General features: G+C 37.8%; 1 protein-coding gene across 1 annotated transcript; it reads right to left on the bottom strand.

The window, feature by feature from the left end:
• Positions 1-218: 218 nt before the first annotated feature.
• Positions 219-1,951, bottom strand: LOC131618138 (low affinity inorganic phosphate transporter 1-like). Its single transcript, XM_058889407.1, has one exon. It carries the CDS (start codon positions 1,949-1,951, stop codon positions 371-373), a length of 1,581 nt encoding a protein of 526 aa, XP_058745390.1. The 3' UTR covers positions 219-370.
• Between the last annotated feature and the right edge of the window lie 19,649 nt (positions 1,952-21,600).

Below are 21,600 nucleotides of genomic sequence, written 5' to 3'. Positions count from 1 at the left end.
CTGTGAAAACTAAAAGTTAGCCTATGCTGAGTTCTTTACTCATTCCAATTCTTCTCCTAATCCTATTATTTACGGCTTGAAAATTGAAAAAAAGCAGTGAAGATCACCTCAAGAAGTTGATTCTATCATAATCATAATAAAATACTAAGATGTGATAATTAAAGATTAAGTAGCTATTTCCAACCTCAAAAAAGTAGAAAAACATAAGAATGGGATATTATATTAACAAAATAAATGGACTACAAAAGAGATATTATATTAACAAAATTAGAGAAACACGGTCAAAATTAACTCCTATAAGTGAGAGTGACTCCTACAACTAAACTAAATAAGAAAAACAAGTAGCAACCTAATTAAGCAAAAGAAAATCCTAAACTTGAAGACCAGCCTTCAATGCAGATTCTCTATTAGTATTATTAGTTTCTTCATCAGCTTCACCAGAAATCTCTTCCAAAGATTTTCCTTTAGATTCAGGAACCAACAATGTAAACAACATTCCCAACAAGTTGGCTCCCCCCAAAATCAGAAGCACATTTCTCAATCCAATGCTATTTTGTGCATACAAGAAACCAAAAGCTCCTACCATTGCCCCAGCTTTTCCAGCCGCAGCTGATATTCCATGACATGTTGACCTTAGTCTTGCCGGGAAAATCTCAGCCGGAACCACAAACGTCGTTGCATTTGGACCGAAATTAGCAAAGAAGAATGTCAATGAATACATGACAACAAATCCAATTTGGTTTCCATTCAAAGTCCAGTGATGGTAAGGAATAGCCAATGCAAACATGAACACCGTCATGAAGAAAAATCCCATCAATTGGATTGTAAATCTTCCTATTCTATCAATGAATGCAACTGTGAACCAGTAACCAGGAACAGTGCTGCAAAGGGCAATAAGTGTCTGTGCTCTAGCAATTTTATAAACCTCTTCAAGGGCACTCATGGTTTTAGCTTCTGGTATCCAACCAATTGCGCTAAAAACATCTTTCTGGAAAAGATTCTGACTATAATAGGCAATATCCAACAAGAACCAAGTAATAGCAGTTGCAAACAAATGCAGTCCATGACGACGAAGAAACCTTTTTGTAAACAAACCAAAATCATTCCCTCCTTGTCTTTGATTTTGATCCAACTGTTGAATCTTTTCCGATTCAGTTTCTATCTCAACTTGCATAACTTTTTCCATATCCGCAGCAGCTTGCTCAGCATTCTTTGCAACCAAAGCAGTATATCTTGCAGTTTCAGGCATTTTCATCCTCCAATAGTATGTCAACGCGGCCGGAATAGCCCCGAACATCAAGATTATCCTCCAAACATAATCAGCTTGTGGAACTGTGGACAGATTTGGGTTAACCTGAAAAGCTGGAGAAGGATACAAGGCTTTGAAAACAGACGAAACTATAATTCCAACAGCTCCACCTGCCAAAATTCCAAAACCTTGCATAGCAAAAACAGCAGCTATAAATGCACCTCGGGTCTTTTTGTTTGCATACTCAGACATGATTGTAGCGGAAAGAGGATAATCACCACCGATTCCAAATCCAAGCCAAAACCTAAAGAAGCAAAGAGTAGACACAACAGCTTTGGGATCCTTTCCAAAGGAGAGACCAGAAGCAAGGGAAGCTATGACCATAAGCATAAGAGTCATTCCATAAACACGTTTCCTTCCCATTTTGTCACCAAGCCAACCAAAGAAAAGTTGTCCAGCAAGTGTTCCACAGAAGGCAACACCATTGATTGCAGCAGAAACATTCTGTGGCAGAGAACCTGGATTGTTCCCACCATCATAGTAATAGATACGACCGAGCAATTTGGTGACAAGGGAAATGCAGAAGAGATCATAGGAATCAGTAAAGAAACCCATTCCAGCGATCACAATTGCTGTGAAATGGTACATTTGTGTCTTGGCCACATCAAGGGCATTCAGAACCTTCAGTTGTTCCTTAGCCATGATGACAACACTTTCTCACAAAAATTACCTCAACCTGGAACTGAAATATACCCAATAAAGATATTAGAGAGAAGATTACAAAATAAGAACTAATATTAGAGAGAAGATTACAAAATAAGAACTAATATACCCAATCTGAATTGAGTATGATCAATAATGGCTTTAGTAGATGTATAATTTTTATAATGAAATCGATACAGTAAATAAAAGATTCTAGTGTTATGCGAATGATATAATAATAAATAACAGAACATGCGATTTTAGTGAATAACAAGAGAAAGAATCAAAACAAGATTCCCAAAATTACATGCACAACAACCCTACTAGTGTACATATGGAAAAACAAACCCTAATTAAAAGTTAACAGTACTTTTAGTCAATGTGATTTTTTTATAAAACATTTTAATATACAATAATTTATTAAAATAATATAGTTGATTATATTTAAAAAAATTAAATTAATATTAAATCCGCTAATTTAATATTTATCACAACAATATTTATTTTAAATAGTGTATATGAATTTTTTTTTTAAATAATAACAAAATGTTAATATATGAATGTCTTGCTGGCTCAACCCTTATAAGCCGATTTTAATCATGTGAAGGTGAAAAAGAAAAATAATATTATTTTGATTATACATGGTTTAGAATTTAAAGGGTGGCACTAAACACCGTCTTTAGTTATAGTTTATTTTCAAAAGAAAAAGTAAACAAAGAAAACACAAAGAACACTATTAATTTAAAGAGAACATACAAGCAATGGTTTACTATTTTAGATAAAATAAAGCAGTAATTATGCAATGGAAAATATTAAAAATTTAAAGAAAATTGAATAAAATACCTTAATGGCTATACGCAGAGAGAGAGCAAAGGAAACAAGAGAGAATGAAGAACCAGCGAAAGGGAATGAAAGAATGAATGTTGTGTTGATACTAGAGAGTGGAGATTGATACTGTATTTATATACAAATTAAAGAGTCTTTCTTTAACTATAATTCTTAAATTTTATTTTTTTTCACTAAAAAATAAATTTAAATTTTATTTACTCACTTTTGCTCTCTAATTCTACGCATTTTTCGTATCCAACTCTATCGCGTTTTTCCCGTATCCAACCCTAATTCTGTTTTATGAATTTATTTTTATTTTATTGGTTGCTATACTTTATCTTATTTCTTTTTAGTTGATACAAATGTTTATATATTTTTCTGATACAAATATTTTATATATTTTCTAGTGTAAAATAATGATAATAACATATGATGAATTTTTTTTATATTAACCAACTTTTTTAAAGAAAAACTTTTAAATTATTTACGCAAATGACCAACTTTTTAAAAAAATAACACTGCCGTCACTGTCATTGGCGACTACACTAACATTAGGGGCAAGTCGCCACTACCATTGGCGACAACACTTAGAAAATGGACCAAGTCACCACTAGGGGTGGCGACTACATTGTTTTTTAATTTTTTTCCTATAAATACAAGTCCATTACTCTACTAACCTTCACTCATTTCTTCACAAATTTTCTCACCTTCTCTATACTTTTGTGTTCATGGTATCTCCTAGGCCATCATCATGGCGGCGAACATCATCTAAGCGACCCTCTCCTGAACCGATTATTTTAAAAGGGATAGGCATGTTTTCTTCTCTCCTCTCAAACCCCCGATGCCGATGAAATTTTGGAACATCCATTCCTTGGACCAACTTAAAAGGGGTATGATGTCCTGGTTAGAGGGGGAGTACAAAACTGGCGAAGTCATCAGAAGGATTCAGAGGCTAAGAACAAAGACCTCGCTTGAGACCGGAGAAACGGAACGTTGGTGGGATGAGGTGGAAAACGACAGTGATGTCATTCAAATGATGCATGGATCAGATGATATCGTTTTAACTGTTGTAATTTCTTAGATTTTAATCTTTTTTGTGTTGTTTTTTTTAGTCTTCGCGTTGTTGTTTTAATCGTTGGTCTTTGATTTTAGTCTTGTTTGTGTTGTTGTTTAAGTCTTTTAGGTGTTTTCCACGTTGTAACTCATCGGACTAATGAATAAAAAAGTTCATTTCATTGATAAAATAAAATACAAAGAGTTAAGAACCTTAAAACTATGTTGTGGAACTAGATCCACGATTGGAACACTTATTCTTATTATGTCCGACCTGACGACATATACTACACTTCCTTTGTATTTTATCAGCGGCGTCCATTTCGGTTATAATACGCTTGTTGTTTGATCGACCACGTTTATTCCGCCGCATTGAATTGCTGTGCCAAACAATTTCCCCGTCATACACTGGCCAATATGCCTCCATTGCTACCATTGGAAAGTAATTGTTGTATACACTGAGCAATATTTCAACCTTGTAAATCGAAGATACCATTGATAATGCATCAAAGTGAGTGTGTGAACAATCTGCAATGACATGAGAGCAAGGCATACGATAGGCTTGAACCCGATGGTATGAGAACAATCTGCACCAACGATCTGGTATTAGAACCCGATACTCTTGTCTTGGTAGCCCTTGATTGTGGTCAATTATTTCTTTGACACTCAAAGTGTGGCCATGACGCTGTAACCCGATGGTTGTTTCCTTTGGCAGATTCTTGTGTGAATACAAGATTACACTCAAAGATGTTTTTTGATTCATGGCAAACTCAAATAAGCATTCAAACAACAAGGAGGAATCAGAAAAACAAAGCATTTGATCACTCATGAAAGCACAAGGTGATCCACTATGCATATAAGTCGACTCAACACAAGCTGGACATGAAAAATGCAGAAAATCAGCAGTTAGGTCGACCTACTGTCAACCTAGGTCGACCTAAAATGAAGGAAAATCCATATACCTCTGCTAGGTCGACTCACAGACCATTTAGGTCGACTCAAAATGAAGAAATCTTCATATCAGCCTGCTAGGTCGACCTACATGGCAACTAGGTCGACCTAATCTGTGAAAATGTCCCCAGAATGCATCAGAAGAGGATTCTGGCCGACCTACTCCTTCAACAGGTCGACCTAACTGGGAGCAAAATTCTGCAAGCTCTGTTAGGTCGACCTAAGCACTACAAGTGGTCGACCTAACTGATCAAGAAAGTTCAAAAATCAGTTTTTCTTGGTTCTAACTGTTATGCAATTATATATATTGTGCAAGGGTAATTATTCAATCAACACCAACGACTGAAAGATACACAAACGCTTCTCATCTTCGTTCTTCATCATCTCCAACACAATTACACATAATCATTCTTGCGTTGCGGGTTAGTGATGAGTTCGATAACGTCCATGGAACGGAATTGAAGATTCCTAGTGGGTGAAGGTTTGTGGGGTTTGTTGGTGAATAAAATCTGCGGGTTTTGTCCTCCACGACGGGTGGTTCTTGGGGGTTTTTATCAAGAGACGTTCATTGAGGATTCGGCTGAGTGTAACGATTGAGGAACGGGGAGTTCAAGGAATCAAGACACTGCAGAAGGGAATCAAAGTGAAGCTCTTGGATAACCTTGATCTGACTCAAGATTAAGGGGGAAGAAGATTCAAAGGATCGACATAATTGGTTTATCGTTTATCGCTTTGTTATCTTCTTTGTATATACTACTTTCAACATTAATGAAAGATTACCCAATTTCAATTTGGAATTGGGGGCAGACGTAGTCGTAGCGAGGACGATCGACGAACTGCCTAAACAAATATCGTGTTCTTGTCGCTTTTACTTTCTCTTTTATTTTCTGTTCACAATTGGTTATAAGTGCAAAATTGATCAACGATTCAAGTGTTAAAATTGTGAATTAAAGTTCTGCACAAACATCACAATTCACCACAACTTGAATCACTATCAAATTGAACCTATCACCAAGTGTTTGTGTTTTTGCTTAATCCAATCTTACTGCATTGAAAATCAAAGTTGTCAATCTAGAAGTTAATTGGATTTCAGTTGTTAAACGTATTGATTAGCTATCATATTACTTCACCATCAATTCCACTTACTCCTTGGTTTTGAAACACATACGACCTTTGCAATAGCGGTCCAGAATAGACGCAAGTCGATTCAGAACCGCTTTCGCTCGAGTCTGTAGAAAAATCTGTAAAAACTTAGAGAGATCTATTCACCCCCCCTCTAGATCTATAGGCCAGCGTCTAACAAGTGGCATCAAGAGCTCTGGTTTATTCCGTGCTACGTGAAACACTTATTGGAAAGATGGCTTCTGGACCTAAAGGGGCTCATAATAGAGCTCCAGTTTTCAACGGAGAAAACTACGGCTATTGGAAGGATTGTATGTGTGTCCATATCAATGCAATTGATAGGAACATCTGGACAGCTATTGTCAATGGTCCATTTCAGATCACTATGACAAATGCAGCTGGTGCAGTTGTTCCAAAACCAGAAGATACTTGGAATGCTGAAGATGAAAAGAAATATGCATACGATTGGAAAGCGAGAAACATTCTAATCTCAGCTCTAGGAGTTGATGAATACTATCGCGTTTCCCATTGTAGATCAGCTAAAGCTATGTGGGACACATTGCAAGTTGCCCACGAGGGAACGGATGATGTCAAACTAGCTAGGATCAATACGTTAACTCAAGAGTTCGAACTTTTCCACATGGAAGATGGTGAAACCATCGAAAGCATGCAGAAAAGATTCGTTCACCTGAAAAATCGATTAAATTCTCTTGATAGACCTGTTTCCAATGCAGTTGCTACTAACAAAATCTTAAGGTGTTTGAACAGGGAATGGCAGCCCAAAGTTACAGCAATTAAGGAAGCAAATGATCTCAACACTTTAGACATTACCACTCTTTTTGGTAAGCTAGAGGAACATGAACAGCATCTTAAATGCCTTGACATGCATGAGAAGAGGACAAAGAAAGAAAAGAACATGGAGAAAGAGGTAGAGAAGAAGTCAATAGCTCTAAAAGCTTCGAGCTCCAAGACCTCAAAACGAGAGCCAAAGGATAGTGACACAAGTAGTGACGAAGACTCCGATGATGAGGAAATGGGACTGTTTGTGCGAAGATACAACAAATATCTAAAGAAAAATGGAGCAAAACATTCCGACAAAGGATTGATCAACTATAGAAAGCAATCAAACATGTTCAAACAAGATGACGACAACAAAGGAAAGATCAAAGGTCTTTGCTTCAATTGTGGGAAAGCCGGTCACTACAAACCGGATTGTCCATACCTTAAGAAAGAAAATGAGAAGAACCAAAGCAAAAGTCATAACAAATCTAAAAGAGCTTACATAGCATGGGAAAGTGATTCATCTAGTGAAAGCTCGTCAAGCGATGAAGAAGAATCAGCAAACCTATGTTTCATGGCTCATCAAAACAAGAAAAAGAAAGCTGTAAGTCATCTTAAACCTGAACTCGTAGATAAGGTATCTCATTCTCAACTAAAACTTGCTTTTGAAGAATTACATAGAGATGCAATTAAAGCTTTCAAACTTTTGGCCTCAAATAAGAAAATATTTTCATATCTTGAATCAAAAGTTGAGAAAACCGAAAGGGATATGGAAGCTTTAAAACAATCTATGCTAGACATTCAAAAGGACAAAGTTGAAATAGATCCTACATCATGGTTTGGTTGTGAGACATGTCACATTTGGCAAAAAGAAGTGAGAGATCTAAAAGCCAAGTTAGACAAGGCTCTACAACCAAAAGTGACTTTTGCGGTTGATCCAAACAAGTTCAAAAGATCGTATACTCCTTTATATAGTAAATACACTTTTGTACCAAAAGTATCAACTAGCAAAACTCCATATTCTCATCATATTACCTGTCATTATTGTTGCAAAAAGGGACATACCATTGAAAAATGCAAATTTAGGAGAATTTTAGTTCCTAAAGGAGTATTTCAATGGTTGCCTAAGTGCAACAAATTGTGTACTCACTACCAAGGACCCAATGAAAATTGGGGACCTCCCTCTTTAAATTAATCTTGCAGGAAAAGTGTCTTGACATTGCCGAAAGGTTGTGGTTCCTTGATAGCGGATGTTCAAGACACATGACTGGAGACCTATCTCTTTTCGTTGAGTTTCAAGCAAAGAAAAAGGGGTATGTCACCTATGGAGATAACAATCGGGGAGCCATACTTGGTAAAGGAAGTGTAGGTAACCCTTCTACCACTACTATAACTGATGTGCTGCTAGTAGAAGGTCTTAAACATAATCTTTTAAGTATAAGTCAATTGTGCGACAAAGATTTTAAAGTAATGTTTACAAATTCTGAATGCACAATAGAACATACTAAGAAAAGAGACATTATGTTTAAGGGCTTAAGAGTAAACAACATCTACATGCTAAACTTGGATGAGGTATCTAAGTCTAGTACCAAATGTCTAGTTGCTCTAGGCGATGACTCATGGCTTTGGCATAGACGTCTCGCCCACATAAATTTTGACTTACTAAATAAAGTTGTCTCAAAAGATTTAGTAATCGGCTTACCCAAAATGAAGTTTTCAAAAGATCATCTATGTGATGCTTGTCAAAAGGGAAAGCAAACAAAAATCTCTTTTAAATCAAAGAACGTGGTTTCAACATCACGCCCTCTTGAACTACTTCACATGGATCTCTTTGGCCCTTCAAGGACTAAAAGCATAGGTGGAAACACCTATGGTTTTGTCATTGTCGATGATTACTCAAGATTTTGTTGGACAATCTTTTTACCTAGTAAGGATCAAACTTTTTCAGCCTTTACTCAATTTGCAAGATTATGTCAAAACAAAATGAACAACAAAATAGTTGCAATTCGAAGTGATCACGGTGGAGAATTTGAAAACATTCTTTTTGAAAAATACTGTGATAAACATGGAATTGAGCATAACTTTTCAGCTCCTAGAACACCTGAACAAAACGGAGTAGTTGAACGTAAAAATCGAGTTCTAGAGGAGCTGGCAAGAACAATGCTGAATGAGGGTAATCTACCAAAGTATTTCTGGGCTGACGCGATTAGTACAGCATGTTATGTTTTGAATAGGATAACAATACGTCCTATACTGAACAAAACTCCCTATGAATTACTAAAGGGTAGAAAACCAAATGTATCTCATCTCCATGTATTCGGTTGCAAGTGTTTTGTCTTGAACAATGGTAAGGATAATCTTGGCAAATTCGATGCTAAAGCTGATGAGGGCATATTTCTTGGTTACTCACAATCTAGCAAAGCATATCGAATATATAATAAGAGATTACTTATAGTAGAAGAGTCAGTACACGTTTCTTTCGATGAATCTTATGCAAAATATGTCGAGAAAGGTCTTTCATTTAATGATGCAGGCCCATCCACTGAAGACATTGTCAAGGATAAGGAAGATGAGGATGAAAGTATTGTAAAGAAAGATGCTGAGAGAGAGAAAGATGAGTCTCACAATGAAAATGAAAAAGAAAGCATCTCAAACAATGAAGAACTTCCAAAGGCCTGGACAAACGTGAAAGACCATCCAATTGATAATATAATAGGAGACATCTCAAGGGGCGTTACAACACGCTCAAAGATAAGTAACTTCTGCCATCATTTTGCTTTTGTTTCACAAGTTGAGCCGAAAAACGCTAAGGATGCATTACTTGATGAGCATTGGCTAATGGCCATGCAAGAAGAATTAAACCAATTTAAACGGAATGATGTTTGGGACTTAGTCCCTCATCCGGGAGATCATCAAGTAATAGGCACTAGATGGGTTTTTCGTAACAAACTTGATGAAAACGGTGTTATTACTAGAAACAAAGCTAGATTAGTTGCCCAAGGTTACAATCAAGAGGAAGGTATTGATTATGAAGAGACATACGCTCCTGTAGCACGTCTCGAAGCTATTCGCCTCTTACTTGCTTATGCTTGTTCTAAAGACTTCAAACTATTCCAAATGGATGTTAAGAGTGCCTTTCTAAATGGCTATATAAATGAAGAAGTCTATGTTGCTCAGCCACCCGGCTTTGAGAATTACATGTATCCAACTCATGTTTATAAGCTGAAACGTGCTCTATACGGTCTTAAACAAGCCCCTCGGGCTTGGTACGAACGTTTGAGCAAATTTCTCCTTAGTCAAGGGTACTCTAGAGGTAAAGTTGATACTACTCTCTTTATTAAAAGAAAAGATAAGGATATTCTCTTAGTCCAAATTTATGTAGATGATATTATATTTGGGTCCACTAATGCAAAACTTGTCAAAGACTTTTCTAAGCTTATGCAGAGTGAATTTGAGATGAGTCTCATGGGTGAGCTAAATTTCTTCCTTGGCCTACAAATCAAGCAACTCAGTCATGGAACGTTTGTGAATCAAACTAAATATTGTACGGAGCTGCTCAAAAGATTTGGAATGAGTGAAGCAAAGGAAATTGACACACCTATGGCAACAAATACAAATCTAGACAAAGATGAGAAAGGTAAAGAGGTTGACGTGAAATTATACCGAGGTATGATAGGTTCACTATTGTATCTTACTGCCTCAAGACCAGACATCATGTTTAGTGTGTGTATGTGTGCAAGATATCAATCTTGTCCAAAATAATCTCACTTGAAAGCTGTCAAAAGAATTCTGCGATACTTACGTGGAACTACTACATATGGCCTATGGTATCCAAAAGGAAATGAGTGTCATTTGGTAGGATTCTCCGATTCAGATTTTGCTGGCTGCAAATCCGATAGAAAAAGCACTAGTGGAACGTGTCATCTATTCTCAAACTCATTAATAAGTTGGCATAGTAAGAAACAAGTATCGGTTGCATTATCCACTGCTGAGGCAGAATATGTAGCTGCTGGAAGCTGCTGTGCACAAATATTATGGCTCAAGCAACAACTTCTTGACTTTGGTATTAAGCTTGATCACATACCTATCATGTGCGACAACACAAGCGCCATAAACTTGAGTAAAAATCCTGTCTTACACTCACGTACCAAACACATTGAAATAAGGCATCACTTTCTACGAGATCATGTAGAGAAAGGAGACGTTACTTTTGAACATGTAGAAAGCAAGAAGCAACTAGCTGACATCTTCACCAAACCGCTAGCAACGGAGCAATATTTCAACATTCGTAGGGAATTAGGGATACTCGATATCTCTAATTTGGGCTAATTACGTTTGTTTTCTCTTAACATTATTTCTTTACTTTATGTATATATCTATTTGTCTTGCTAACATTCTTTTAGCATAAAGGTAGTTCATCATCAAGCCAGGCGTCATATTGAAAAAGCGGTAACGTAATTGTTGTTCACTTCCAAAAATATTATTGATACTATAATATGCTATCAATTAACATGCTTATAGTGACCTCATGCATAAAAACTGCTCCTGCTCACATATGTGTCTCATTCTACCATTAACTACCTTTTACCTACTACACTATACATACTAGCATTATTATCTATGGTTCTCTTGTTACTCTTCTATTCTCCTGTTTTCTCTTTTTGATGTTGACAAAGGGGGAGATAGATGCTGGAGGTACGGGGGAGCTTTGTTGAGAGATTGCCCTGTTGAGAGATAGATGCTGGATGTACGGGGGAGCTCTGCTGAGTCTTTATCATTTACTACCAGAGCTTAGTCGAATGGTTTGCCATCATCAAAAAGGGGGAGTATGTGAATACAAGATTACACTCAAAGATGTTTTTTGATTCATGGCAAACTCAAATAAGCATTCAAACAACAAGGAGGAATCAGAAAAACAAAGCATTTGATCACTCATGAAAGCACAAGGTGATCCACTATGCATATAAGTCGACTCAACACAAGCTGGACATGAAAAATGCAGAAAATCAGCAGTTAGGTCGACCTACTGTCAACCTAGGTCGACCTAAAATGAAGGAAAATCCATATACCTCTGCTAGGTCGACTCACAGACCATTTAGGTCGACTCAAAATGAAGAAATCTTCATATCAGCCTGCTAGGTCGACCTACATGGCAACTAGGTCGACCTAATCTGTGAAAATGTCCCCAGAATGCATCAGAAGAGGATTCTGGTCGACCTACTCCTTCAACAGGTCGACCTAACTGGGAGCAAAATTCTGCAAGCTCTGTTAGGTCGACCTAAGCACTACAAGTGGTCGACCTAACTGATCAAGAAAGTTCAAAAATCAGTTTTTCTTGGTTCTAACTGTTATGCAATTATATATATTGTGCAAGGGTAATTATTCAATCAACACCAACGACTGAAAGATACACAAACGCTTCTCATCTTCGTTCTTCATCATCTCCAACACAATTACACATAATCATTCTTGCGTTGCGGGTTAGTGATGAGTTCGATAACGTCCATGGAACGGAATTGAAGATTCCTAGTGGGTGAAGGTTTGCGGGGTTTGTTGGTGAATAAAATCTGCGGGTTTTGTCCTCCACGACGGGTGGTTCTTGGGGGTTTTTATCAAGAGACGTTCATTGAGGATTCGGCTGAGTGTAACGATTGAGGAACGGGGAGTTCAAGGAATCAAGACACTGCAGAAGGGAATCAAAGTGAAGCTCTTGGATAACCTTGATCTGACTCAAGATTAAGGGGGAAGAAGATTCAAAGGATCGACATAATTGGTTTATCGTTTATCGCTTTGTTATCTTCTTTGTATATACTACTTTCAACATTAATGAAAGATTACCCAATTTCAATTTGGAATTGGGGGCAGACGTAGTCGTAGCGAGGACGATCGACGAACTGCCTAAACAAATATCGTGTTCTTGTCGCTTTTACTTTCTCTTTTATTTTCTGTTCACAATTGGTTATAAGTGCAAAATTGATCAACGATTCAAGTGTTAAAATTGTGAATTAAAGTTCTGCACAAACATCACAATTCACCACAACTTGAATCACTATCAAATTGAACCTATCACCAAGTGTTTGTGTTTTTGCTTAATCCAATCTTACTGCATTGAAAATCAAAGTTGTCAATCTAGAAGTTAATTGGATTTCAGTTGTTAAACGTATTGATTAGCTATCATATTACTTCACCATCAATTCCACTTACTCCTTGGTTTTGAAACACATACGACCTTTGCAATAGCGGTCCAGAATAGACGCAAGTCGATTCAGAACCGCTTTCGCTCGAGTCTGTAGAAAAATCTGTAAAAACTTAGAGAGATCTATTCACCCCCCCTCTAGATCTATAGGCCAGCGTCTAACATCTTGTTGCACAAATTTCATGCACATGTCGTTGTACACCTGATGTGTTTGTAACTTTGCACTCCACAGCTTACCTCTTGCTGTGAACAACGTTGCCATCCGAAAATAGGTTGCACTCACCAAAGCAGTTACAGGTAGGTTTTGTATGCTCTTGAAGACGCCGTTCATTGATTCCACAAGATTTAGTGTCATGTGGCCCCACCTCGCTTCATCATCGTACGACCTAGTCCACTTTCCTCTGTCAAGATTATCAATCTATCTCCCCGCATCTGGATTTGACAATGTTATTTCGCGGCGGTAGGTTTGAATTATTGGTTGGTTTAAGGCATACCCGCGTTCACCAAATTGTTCTTGAAAAATTTGTCTTTAATCTCCCGCATAAAATTTTGTGCAATATGCCTAATGCAGTAGACATGTGTAGATGGGGGGTCGTGCCAACCATTTTCCGGATTGTTGTATGCACTTTCATTAGAAGCGTGCTTGTTAGAAATCAAACAGAGACCAGGTTGTGGAGCAACTTTAGTTTGAAGATTCTTGAGAAAGAAACTCCAAGGAGCAACTGTTTAGTTTGAAGATTCTAGAGCAAAGGCTATGGGAAAAATATTGTTGTTTCCATCTTGTGTGACTTCCATCAGTAACGTTCCTTTGTATTTCCCGTACAACCAAGTTCCATCAATTTGAATAATCGATTTGAAAAATCAAATCCAATTATGCAATGTTGAAACGCCTAGAAAAGTCTATGAAATATTCCATTACGTTCGAGAAGAGTTCTGTCTTGGGATTGTGCCAGCAATGTCTCCATTATAGAAACCGTCCCAGGTGAATATAATTGAAGTGCAACCAAGAAGCGGGGAAGTTGTTTGTAGAATTCCTCCCAGTTACCGTAGACCATTTCAATTGCCTTGGTTTTGGCAAACCAAGCCTTTCTGTATGACGGTCTATATTTGAACACAGAAACACAATGGGAGATAATCGTCTTGACCTTCAGTGACGGGTCAGCATCTATGAGAGGTAATATGGTATGGCATATCATATCATGGCTTAGTTTTTGATGATCTTGCATCATATTGGTGTTAACATAAGTTTGGGCTTGAGAAATGAAACCTATCACCCAAACATTAACTTTCTTTTTAAATGATGCCATCAGCCTGTACCCACACTCTAGGTTTTTGCACAAAATGATGTATCTATCTGAATTCGAGCGATCAACACTGTAATCAACACAATTTGCTAATTGCCAGTGTTTGATTGCTAGCATATAATCTTCCTTTGTATAGAATTTGTCACCCTTTTTTAACTCCTTGTTGGACCTCATATACGGGTTGTGGAACATATCTGACGATGGCTCATCATCGCCCAAGTTCAAGGTTGTTGTAATACGGTGGGAAAACTAACTTTTTGAAAATGTTGCGGATAGCAAGAGTCGCCACCGAATTTTATTTTATCCAATTTATAGAAAGGCTAAAAGAACAGAAAAAGACCTTTTAAAAAGATTTTGAGTTCGGGGGGTAGGTTATACAAAGGGAAGGTGTAAGCACCCTTTGTATCCATGGTTATCCATGGGCTCTTAATTGCTTAGCTCACTTTTATTTGTTTGAAAAAAGTGGCGTGTGTGAATAGGAAAAGGATTTTTCGAATAAGAACTTTAGCTTGTAAATAAGCGTAGTCTTTTTGAATTTGATTTCGAAAAGAAGTGGGAAAAGTATTTGAAAATTTGATTTGAATATGAGCAAGCATTTAAGAACTACCTACCCTAAGTTTAATGTCTTTCTTGTTCTTTAAGTCTTTAATGGGAAAGGGCTATCGATACCATAAAGAGGGCGGGTAGTCCTTTCATTGGATTTGAAGGGTCATCGAGGAAGTATCGTTCGCCATAAAACTGTCCCTACCATAAAGAGGGCAGGTAGTTGTTAGTTGGAGATTTCGATTGAAGGTTATGCTTCTTGAAAAATTAGAGTTCGAAGAAGAAGATGGCTTTCGATGGCCATTCTTGAGAATAAATGGTTTTTTAAGGCCATTGTTAAGAATGTTATTTATGATGAAGATGATTGAAATCGAAGCTGAATCGAGATAGATTGTCTTTGAGACTTAAGCGTTTCTTGAAATACAAAGAGTACTGAAGCTTAGCGTATTTCGTTGCATTCTCACTAAAGATCACGTTGCCACGTATCGAAAGAGAATTCAGGCGGGAGGATTTGAATTTTGAAATATTCTGTATAACCGAATAAGGACAGATGGCGCCCCAGGGATTCGAAACGTATGCATGTGAGCAACGTGGCCTTTCGTTAGTGTAGGACCATTAGGGTCGAATTAGTATAAATAAGGGTCTTAGTATCAGGATCCAGGGTGTCCATTTTGTACAAATCACTCACAAATCACTCAAGTATCAAGTGTTAAGAGAAAGAGTTCGCTGAGAAATGTACGTATGACACCACATATTTAATATGTTTGTATTTCTACTTACGGAATCAAAGTATCTTTAAATTTCCTTTACTTTTTCGCCTAGTCTTTCTTGTAGTTTAAGTTTCCTTATGTTCTTCGATTAATCTTTACATTTCTGCACTTTACATTATTGCACTTTACATTTCTGTACTTTATGTTTCTGAAAGTTACATTCCTTTATTATTTCGTCAAAGTCTTTTTCTTACATTTATAACTAGTTTATGTATTAGTTGTGTACATTCTTTGTTAGTTTATTTCGCAAGTTACTTTTTATGTTCATACTATAACCGAGTTTCGACGCAAAAGACCAACAAACATGAACCAAATTATCTCAAAAGACAACTATTTGACTATGTCCTAGGATCAATCTAGTCGATCCTACGAGTAACCAAAGTATATTTATAGTTTGGAGGACTAGCGGTTGTTTACCGGAAATCACCGTAAACAAATTGGCACGCCGGGTGGGACGGTGTCAAACAAGTTTGTCATTAATTTGTTGTTTTGTTTTTGTCTAGAATATATCAAGACCTTTTATGAACCTTGGGAACGGTAAATTAACCAACAGTGCACAACCGATTCCTAAACGAAGGTACAACAAGAAAATGGTCAATTCGACCAGTGGAAGGGGAAATCAAGATCCCCCACAAGGGTCAGGAACAGTAGCAGCAAGTACTACAAATGTTTCGACTTCTACGTCAGAAGCACACGAGATACCCGCTTCGACAGGATTTGCGGCCATAGTTAGTTCCCAGGCCATGCCCGAAAATACATCAGGGCCAACAGGAACAGTCCCAGTTTCCAATTCGACCACCATGCCTCACTTCACAGGCACGACAGAAATACCACATTTTGCGGCAAATTTTGCAAATCAACAACAAACCCCAAGACCTTCGTCATCGTCATTCGAGGGTTGGAGACCTGGAAACCCATATGGAATGCCGTTTTCATATATGGCAGGATTACATGGTGCAGGACCTACATATACTCAACCTAGTGCGACAACATTTTCGCCTAACGCAGGTTCGATAGGTCGAAGCGCACAAAATATAAACCCATCGGCCCAAATGCCTCTCTTAACTACCAATAGTCAAGCAGTATTTAGGCATGAAATGGATGCAAGTAACCACGATATGGTGGGTGTTCTTGCTAGAGAAATGGGATCGATCTTTACTCCCTTAGTAGCAAACATTACCAGGACAAACCAGGATAGTGTAGAAACATATCAGAAAATATCTTCACTAATAGGTTGAATGGCAGATTTCTTAGGAGTCCCTCAAACTAGGCGAAGAAATAACCAGTCTACCTATCGAGAAGGTGACCCAGTCGTAGAACGGGTTCAAGATGTAATTCATCCACCTAGGTAGGTATCCGTCGAAAGAAATCAAGTAATAGATTTAGAAAATCAGAATCGAGGGACCAATACTGGCCAACAACAAGTTCCCAAGGAACAGCCTAGGCTAGTTGTAGTAGGCAGGGATGAACATCCAGACGAAGTATTACACAGGGTTAGGAGAGACAATATGGCGACAGAAAATAACCTAACCGCCATGATAGAAAGGATTATGGCCAATAATGGCCTTAATACTGGACTTCGACGTCCAAATTACACTTCCCATGTAGCGGAATATATTATGCAAACAGAATTACCAAGAGGTACCAAAATACCTAAATTTATGAAATTTTCAGGGGACACTAGTGAATCGACTGTGGAACACATAGCCCGATACTTGACAGAGGCTGGTGATTTAGCAGGCAATGAAAACTTGAGAATTAAATATTTCCCTAGTTTGCTAACAAAAAATGCTTTCACATGGTGTACCACCTTACCCCCAAATTCCATAGATGCGTGGGCACACTTGGAGAGATTGTTCCATGAACAATTCTATATGGGCCAAACCAAGATAAGTTTGAAAGAGTTGGCTAGCATTAAAAGGAAATTCACGGAACCCATAGATGATTATTTGAATAGGTTATGTTTGCTGAAATCAAGATGCTTCACAGTTGTCCCAGAACACGAATTAGTTGAAATGGCTGCAGGAGGTCTAAACTATTCGATTAGAAAGAAATTGGATACTCAATATTTAAGGGATATGGCCCAACTAGCAGATAGAGTTCGACAAGTCGAACGTTTGAAAGCTAAAAAGGCCAGAGCGAACAAAAATTATAAGAAGGAGAGAGTGGCATATATTGAGGCTGAAGATGCTGAAGGCGAAGCCTTCGAAGATTCATACAGTTTCGAAGAGGTCGAAATAGACTTAACTGAATTAAAAGAAACACCACCTTACTCTTGTAAATTGCTCACCCCTTCGAATGGGAAAAATCCAATCGAGAATGACAAAAGTGATAAATTTCCAAAGAAAACTTACACTTTTGACGTCACTAAATGTGACGAAATATTTGATTTACTAGTAAAAGATGGCCAAATGATAGTGCCTCCAAATTCCAAAGTTCCTCTATTGGAACAGCGGAAGAAACGAGGTTTTTGCAAATATCATGGTTTTTTAGGCCATAAAACCTCACAGTGCTTTCTTTTCAGGGATCTAATTCAGAATGCTATCAAGAATGGACGTTTGAAGTTCGCTGATAAGGCAAAGAATCACATGAAGGTCGATGCAGACCCCCTGAATGTCGCTGACACGAACTACGCTGAACCAGTTGACATCAATATGGTGGATGTGTCTGAAGCTGACATTGCTGAATGGGAGATGATTTCAATCGGAAAGCAGGCTACTGAGAGCCTAAATGACAAAGTAATCTTCAATACTGATGTTGAAGAGTCCTTCGAGACAGAAATCACTGAAGATCTGAAGGAGAAAACTAGCGAGGCCACTGAAGACCTCAGGGTGAAACTCCAACAGATAAAGATCTCTGAAGCTCCTCCAGCAGGCGTCAACGTGGTGAATGTTGGGCAACCTTTATCTGAAATAGAGGAACTAGAGAAGTGTCTGCTGAGGGAAAAAGGAAACTATGGAAATCCACAGGAAGTTGAAAGCTTGAAAGATTATCTCTGGAGGTGTCACGAGAAAAATGCTGGACGGATGCTAATGTGTCCAAGGTGCTCGATTATGCTGAATCGAAGGGTCCAAGCTAACTATGAAAGGGCCCAACGAAACAAGATGCAACAGCCCTGGAGGCAAGGAAACCAATTGCTGAAGGTTTATCCAAGGCTAGAGGAAAGCTTGGTGAGTTTCTTGGTTCGATGTCACAAGGCAAAGACAGAGATCGTTATGTGTCCCAGATGTGGGGCAGTCTATGATAACCTTATGGCACAATCATTCGAAAGGGTGCTATTCACTACTGGTTGGGAAGCTCAAGGACTCCGCCCCAACATGTATGTGTTCGACAATTGAACACCATAAAAAAGGCCTGATAGTCCTCATCCTAAAGCTTGAAGAGTGACATTCAAACTTCCTGCAGACATACCCATGGATAGATGGACACAAGCTGGTGCAGGAAATAACAAATGGCGAAGTTGGGACCAAGGCGGACGAACTGCGATGGCTTATAGAAAGCAGTTCCAAGCATCAAATCGAGAGACGTACAGATTGGAGAATTACAAAGGAAGGAACCCAATGTCCAGATCCCAATGGAGAAGACACCAAAGAATGAAGAAAGCCCAGAAAGAATACAAGGCAAAGGAGGTTGGAGAGTCCAGCAGCACTAAAGTCCCAATGCAGGGGGCAAGGTCAAGCAAACCGCCGGTAGAACGCAAGCTGTTCAGTTTTGAAAATGAGAAAGAAGAAGAAAAGATGCAGTCTAGTCCTTGGAAAGAGGATGATAGGGTGACTAATGATTTCGATTCAGATGGGGTGTCATCCATAAAATTCAACTGCAATGTGGTGTCTGTACTTCCTCACGAATTTTACCAAGAGAAGGAGGTTGAAGACTGCGAGGAAGCTGATGCAGAAGAAATGGCAAAACACAGACCTGTGTGTTATTATGTGTTGAATAATGCGGCTGTTGAAGAGCAGAATGCATTTTTTGAAAGACTTGACCAAGGTATGAGGAATCATTTGAAACCCCTTTATATAAGAGCAAAAATTGAAAACGTGGGCATTAACAAAGTCCTAGTTGATGGAGGGGCAGCGGTGAATCTAATGCCCCAATATATGCTGAAAAGGATTGGTATGTTCGATACCGACATAAGGCTACTGTCATACCCGAATTTTTGACCTAAGATACCACCTCATATCATTTGCATATGCATCATTTGCATCTCAAACAAATTGCATAGCTTGTGTTTGCTACTTGTGCTCAACAAGGTTTAATCAAGAAATTATTCATCAGTACAAGTAACAACCAATTAGGGTTTTGTTCTCCCTTCATCTCAAAGGAACTATCTTCATCAACAATCAACATTTGGTCCTCAAAGATTCATTTCAACAAGCTCAGAGACTTTGAATCAATCAGATTAGGGTTTTGACTGAAGATAGCATACTCCTAATTTTTACTCAGGATTTGACCTAATGACTTGGGACATGACCTCAAGACCCCAAGTACATCATTTTGACCTAATCTATTGGCTCAAGACATCCCCTACACAGGGACTGATCAACAGTGAAATTTCAAATCATCAGATTAGGGTTTTTGAACTATCAGGGACTGAAATCAGGGATCACATTTGGGAAACCCTAAAAAGCTCCAGGGGATCAGTCAAAGGTTTCAATCATCTTCAAATAATCCCTATGACAATATCCAATGGAAGTTACATCTCAATTCAAGACCCACAGTCATCAATTTCATCAGGTCGACAATTAGGGTTTTTGACCTAATTCACTTGAACCACTGACCTTTTAATCAGAACATGGTGCCACAACTTAAACTATGGCTCAAGGTCCTCCAATAACTCAATGTTATCCATTCATACCACTCATTTGGTGAGGATAGCCTGGTTCATTTGAAATCTCCAGAAACGCGATTCGTCTGAAAAAGTCAACTGTACAAGATCACCATTGACTTTTGGGGAATTTTGGTCAACCATGACTTTTGAAGTTTTGAATCATCAATATATGATATATGAAGTCATTTGATCAAGAAAAATCAAGAAAATCAATCAAGAATCAAAAAGTCAAAAGTTTGACTTTCCATACTTAGAAAAATTCTAAGTGTTTTTCAATGGTTTTTTCCAAACTTTGGAAGGGAATAACTCAAAATTTCACCTACAAACTGAAAAAAACTTCCAACATGAAAGTTGTAGATTTTGACCCAATAAACAACTTTGTCACATAAACTGATTTTCCAAAAGATCAACCATTTAAGAGATATGGAGCTTCAAAGTTGGTATCTTTTGAAAATTTCACTTGAAATCTCATTTTTCTCAAAGTTCATGGATCTTTTTCACCCATTTCCTTAAAGGTCTTGAAGAAAATTTCAACTAGGGATTTGAAGTGCATAACATGAGCTTTCCAAAATGTCCAAGAGCATGAAAAAATATGGAGCATAGCTATGGCTTTGAATTATGCATTTAGTGGTCATTTTCACTTGAAATTTCAAACCATTTTCACTAAGTTTCAATACTATATGACCTATAATGCAAGTAATGATGCATCAATGCAATAATTGAGAGATATTTTCTGATTTGAAGATCAGAATGGAAGAGGATAAGAAGCTTGGAAGATTAACCATGGTTAAGTCACTTTTAACCATTTGCATTTAATGTAAAGATTCCATTTTATCTCCAAATGCCAAATCACCATTCTTTGATTAACTTGCAAAGCTCTGCATTCAGAATCCTTGGCCTATAAATAGAGGTTCAAATCACTCTTCAAATCACACCAAAACCTCACAATCATAGGTTTTCTCTCTTCTTTCTTAAGTTGCAAGTTTCATGAGTTTCAAAGAGGTAGAAAACTCAACCTCCAAATCCTTGAAGTTATGGCCAAAGTGATGATTCTAACATCTCATAAACATCATATGGGATGTGTTTGATCCACTCACACCCCCCAAAAACACTTAAAACTCATAATCACTCTTCAACCTCCATGTTTGCATATGGTGAACCTTATCATGCCAATTCTCATACCAAGCCATATCTGTCCAAACTAACCTTCTAAACATCATCCATATGCTTCATATGAACTGTTCCAACCATCATACATGATCTGAAACACCAAA

The sequence above is a fragment of the Vicia villosa genome, linkage group LG1 (genome assembly GCF_029867415.1).
Source record: "Vicia villosa cultivar HV-30 ecotype Madison, WI linkage group LG1, Vvil1.0, whole genome shotgun sequence".
NCBI classification, from domain to species: Eukaryota; Viridiplantae; Streptophyta; class Magnoliopsida; order Fabales; family Fabaceae; genus Vicia; species Vicia villosa.
The sequence above is the reverse complement of the archived record's forward strand: the minus strand, read 5'-3'. Positions and strand labels throughout refer to the sequence as shown.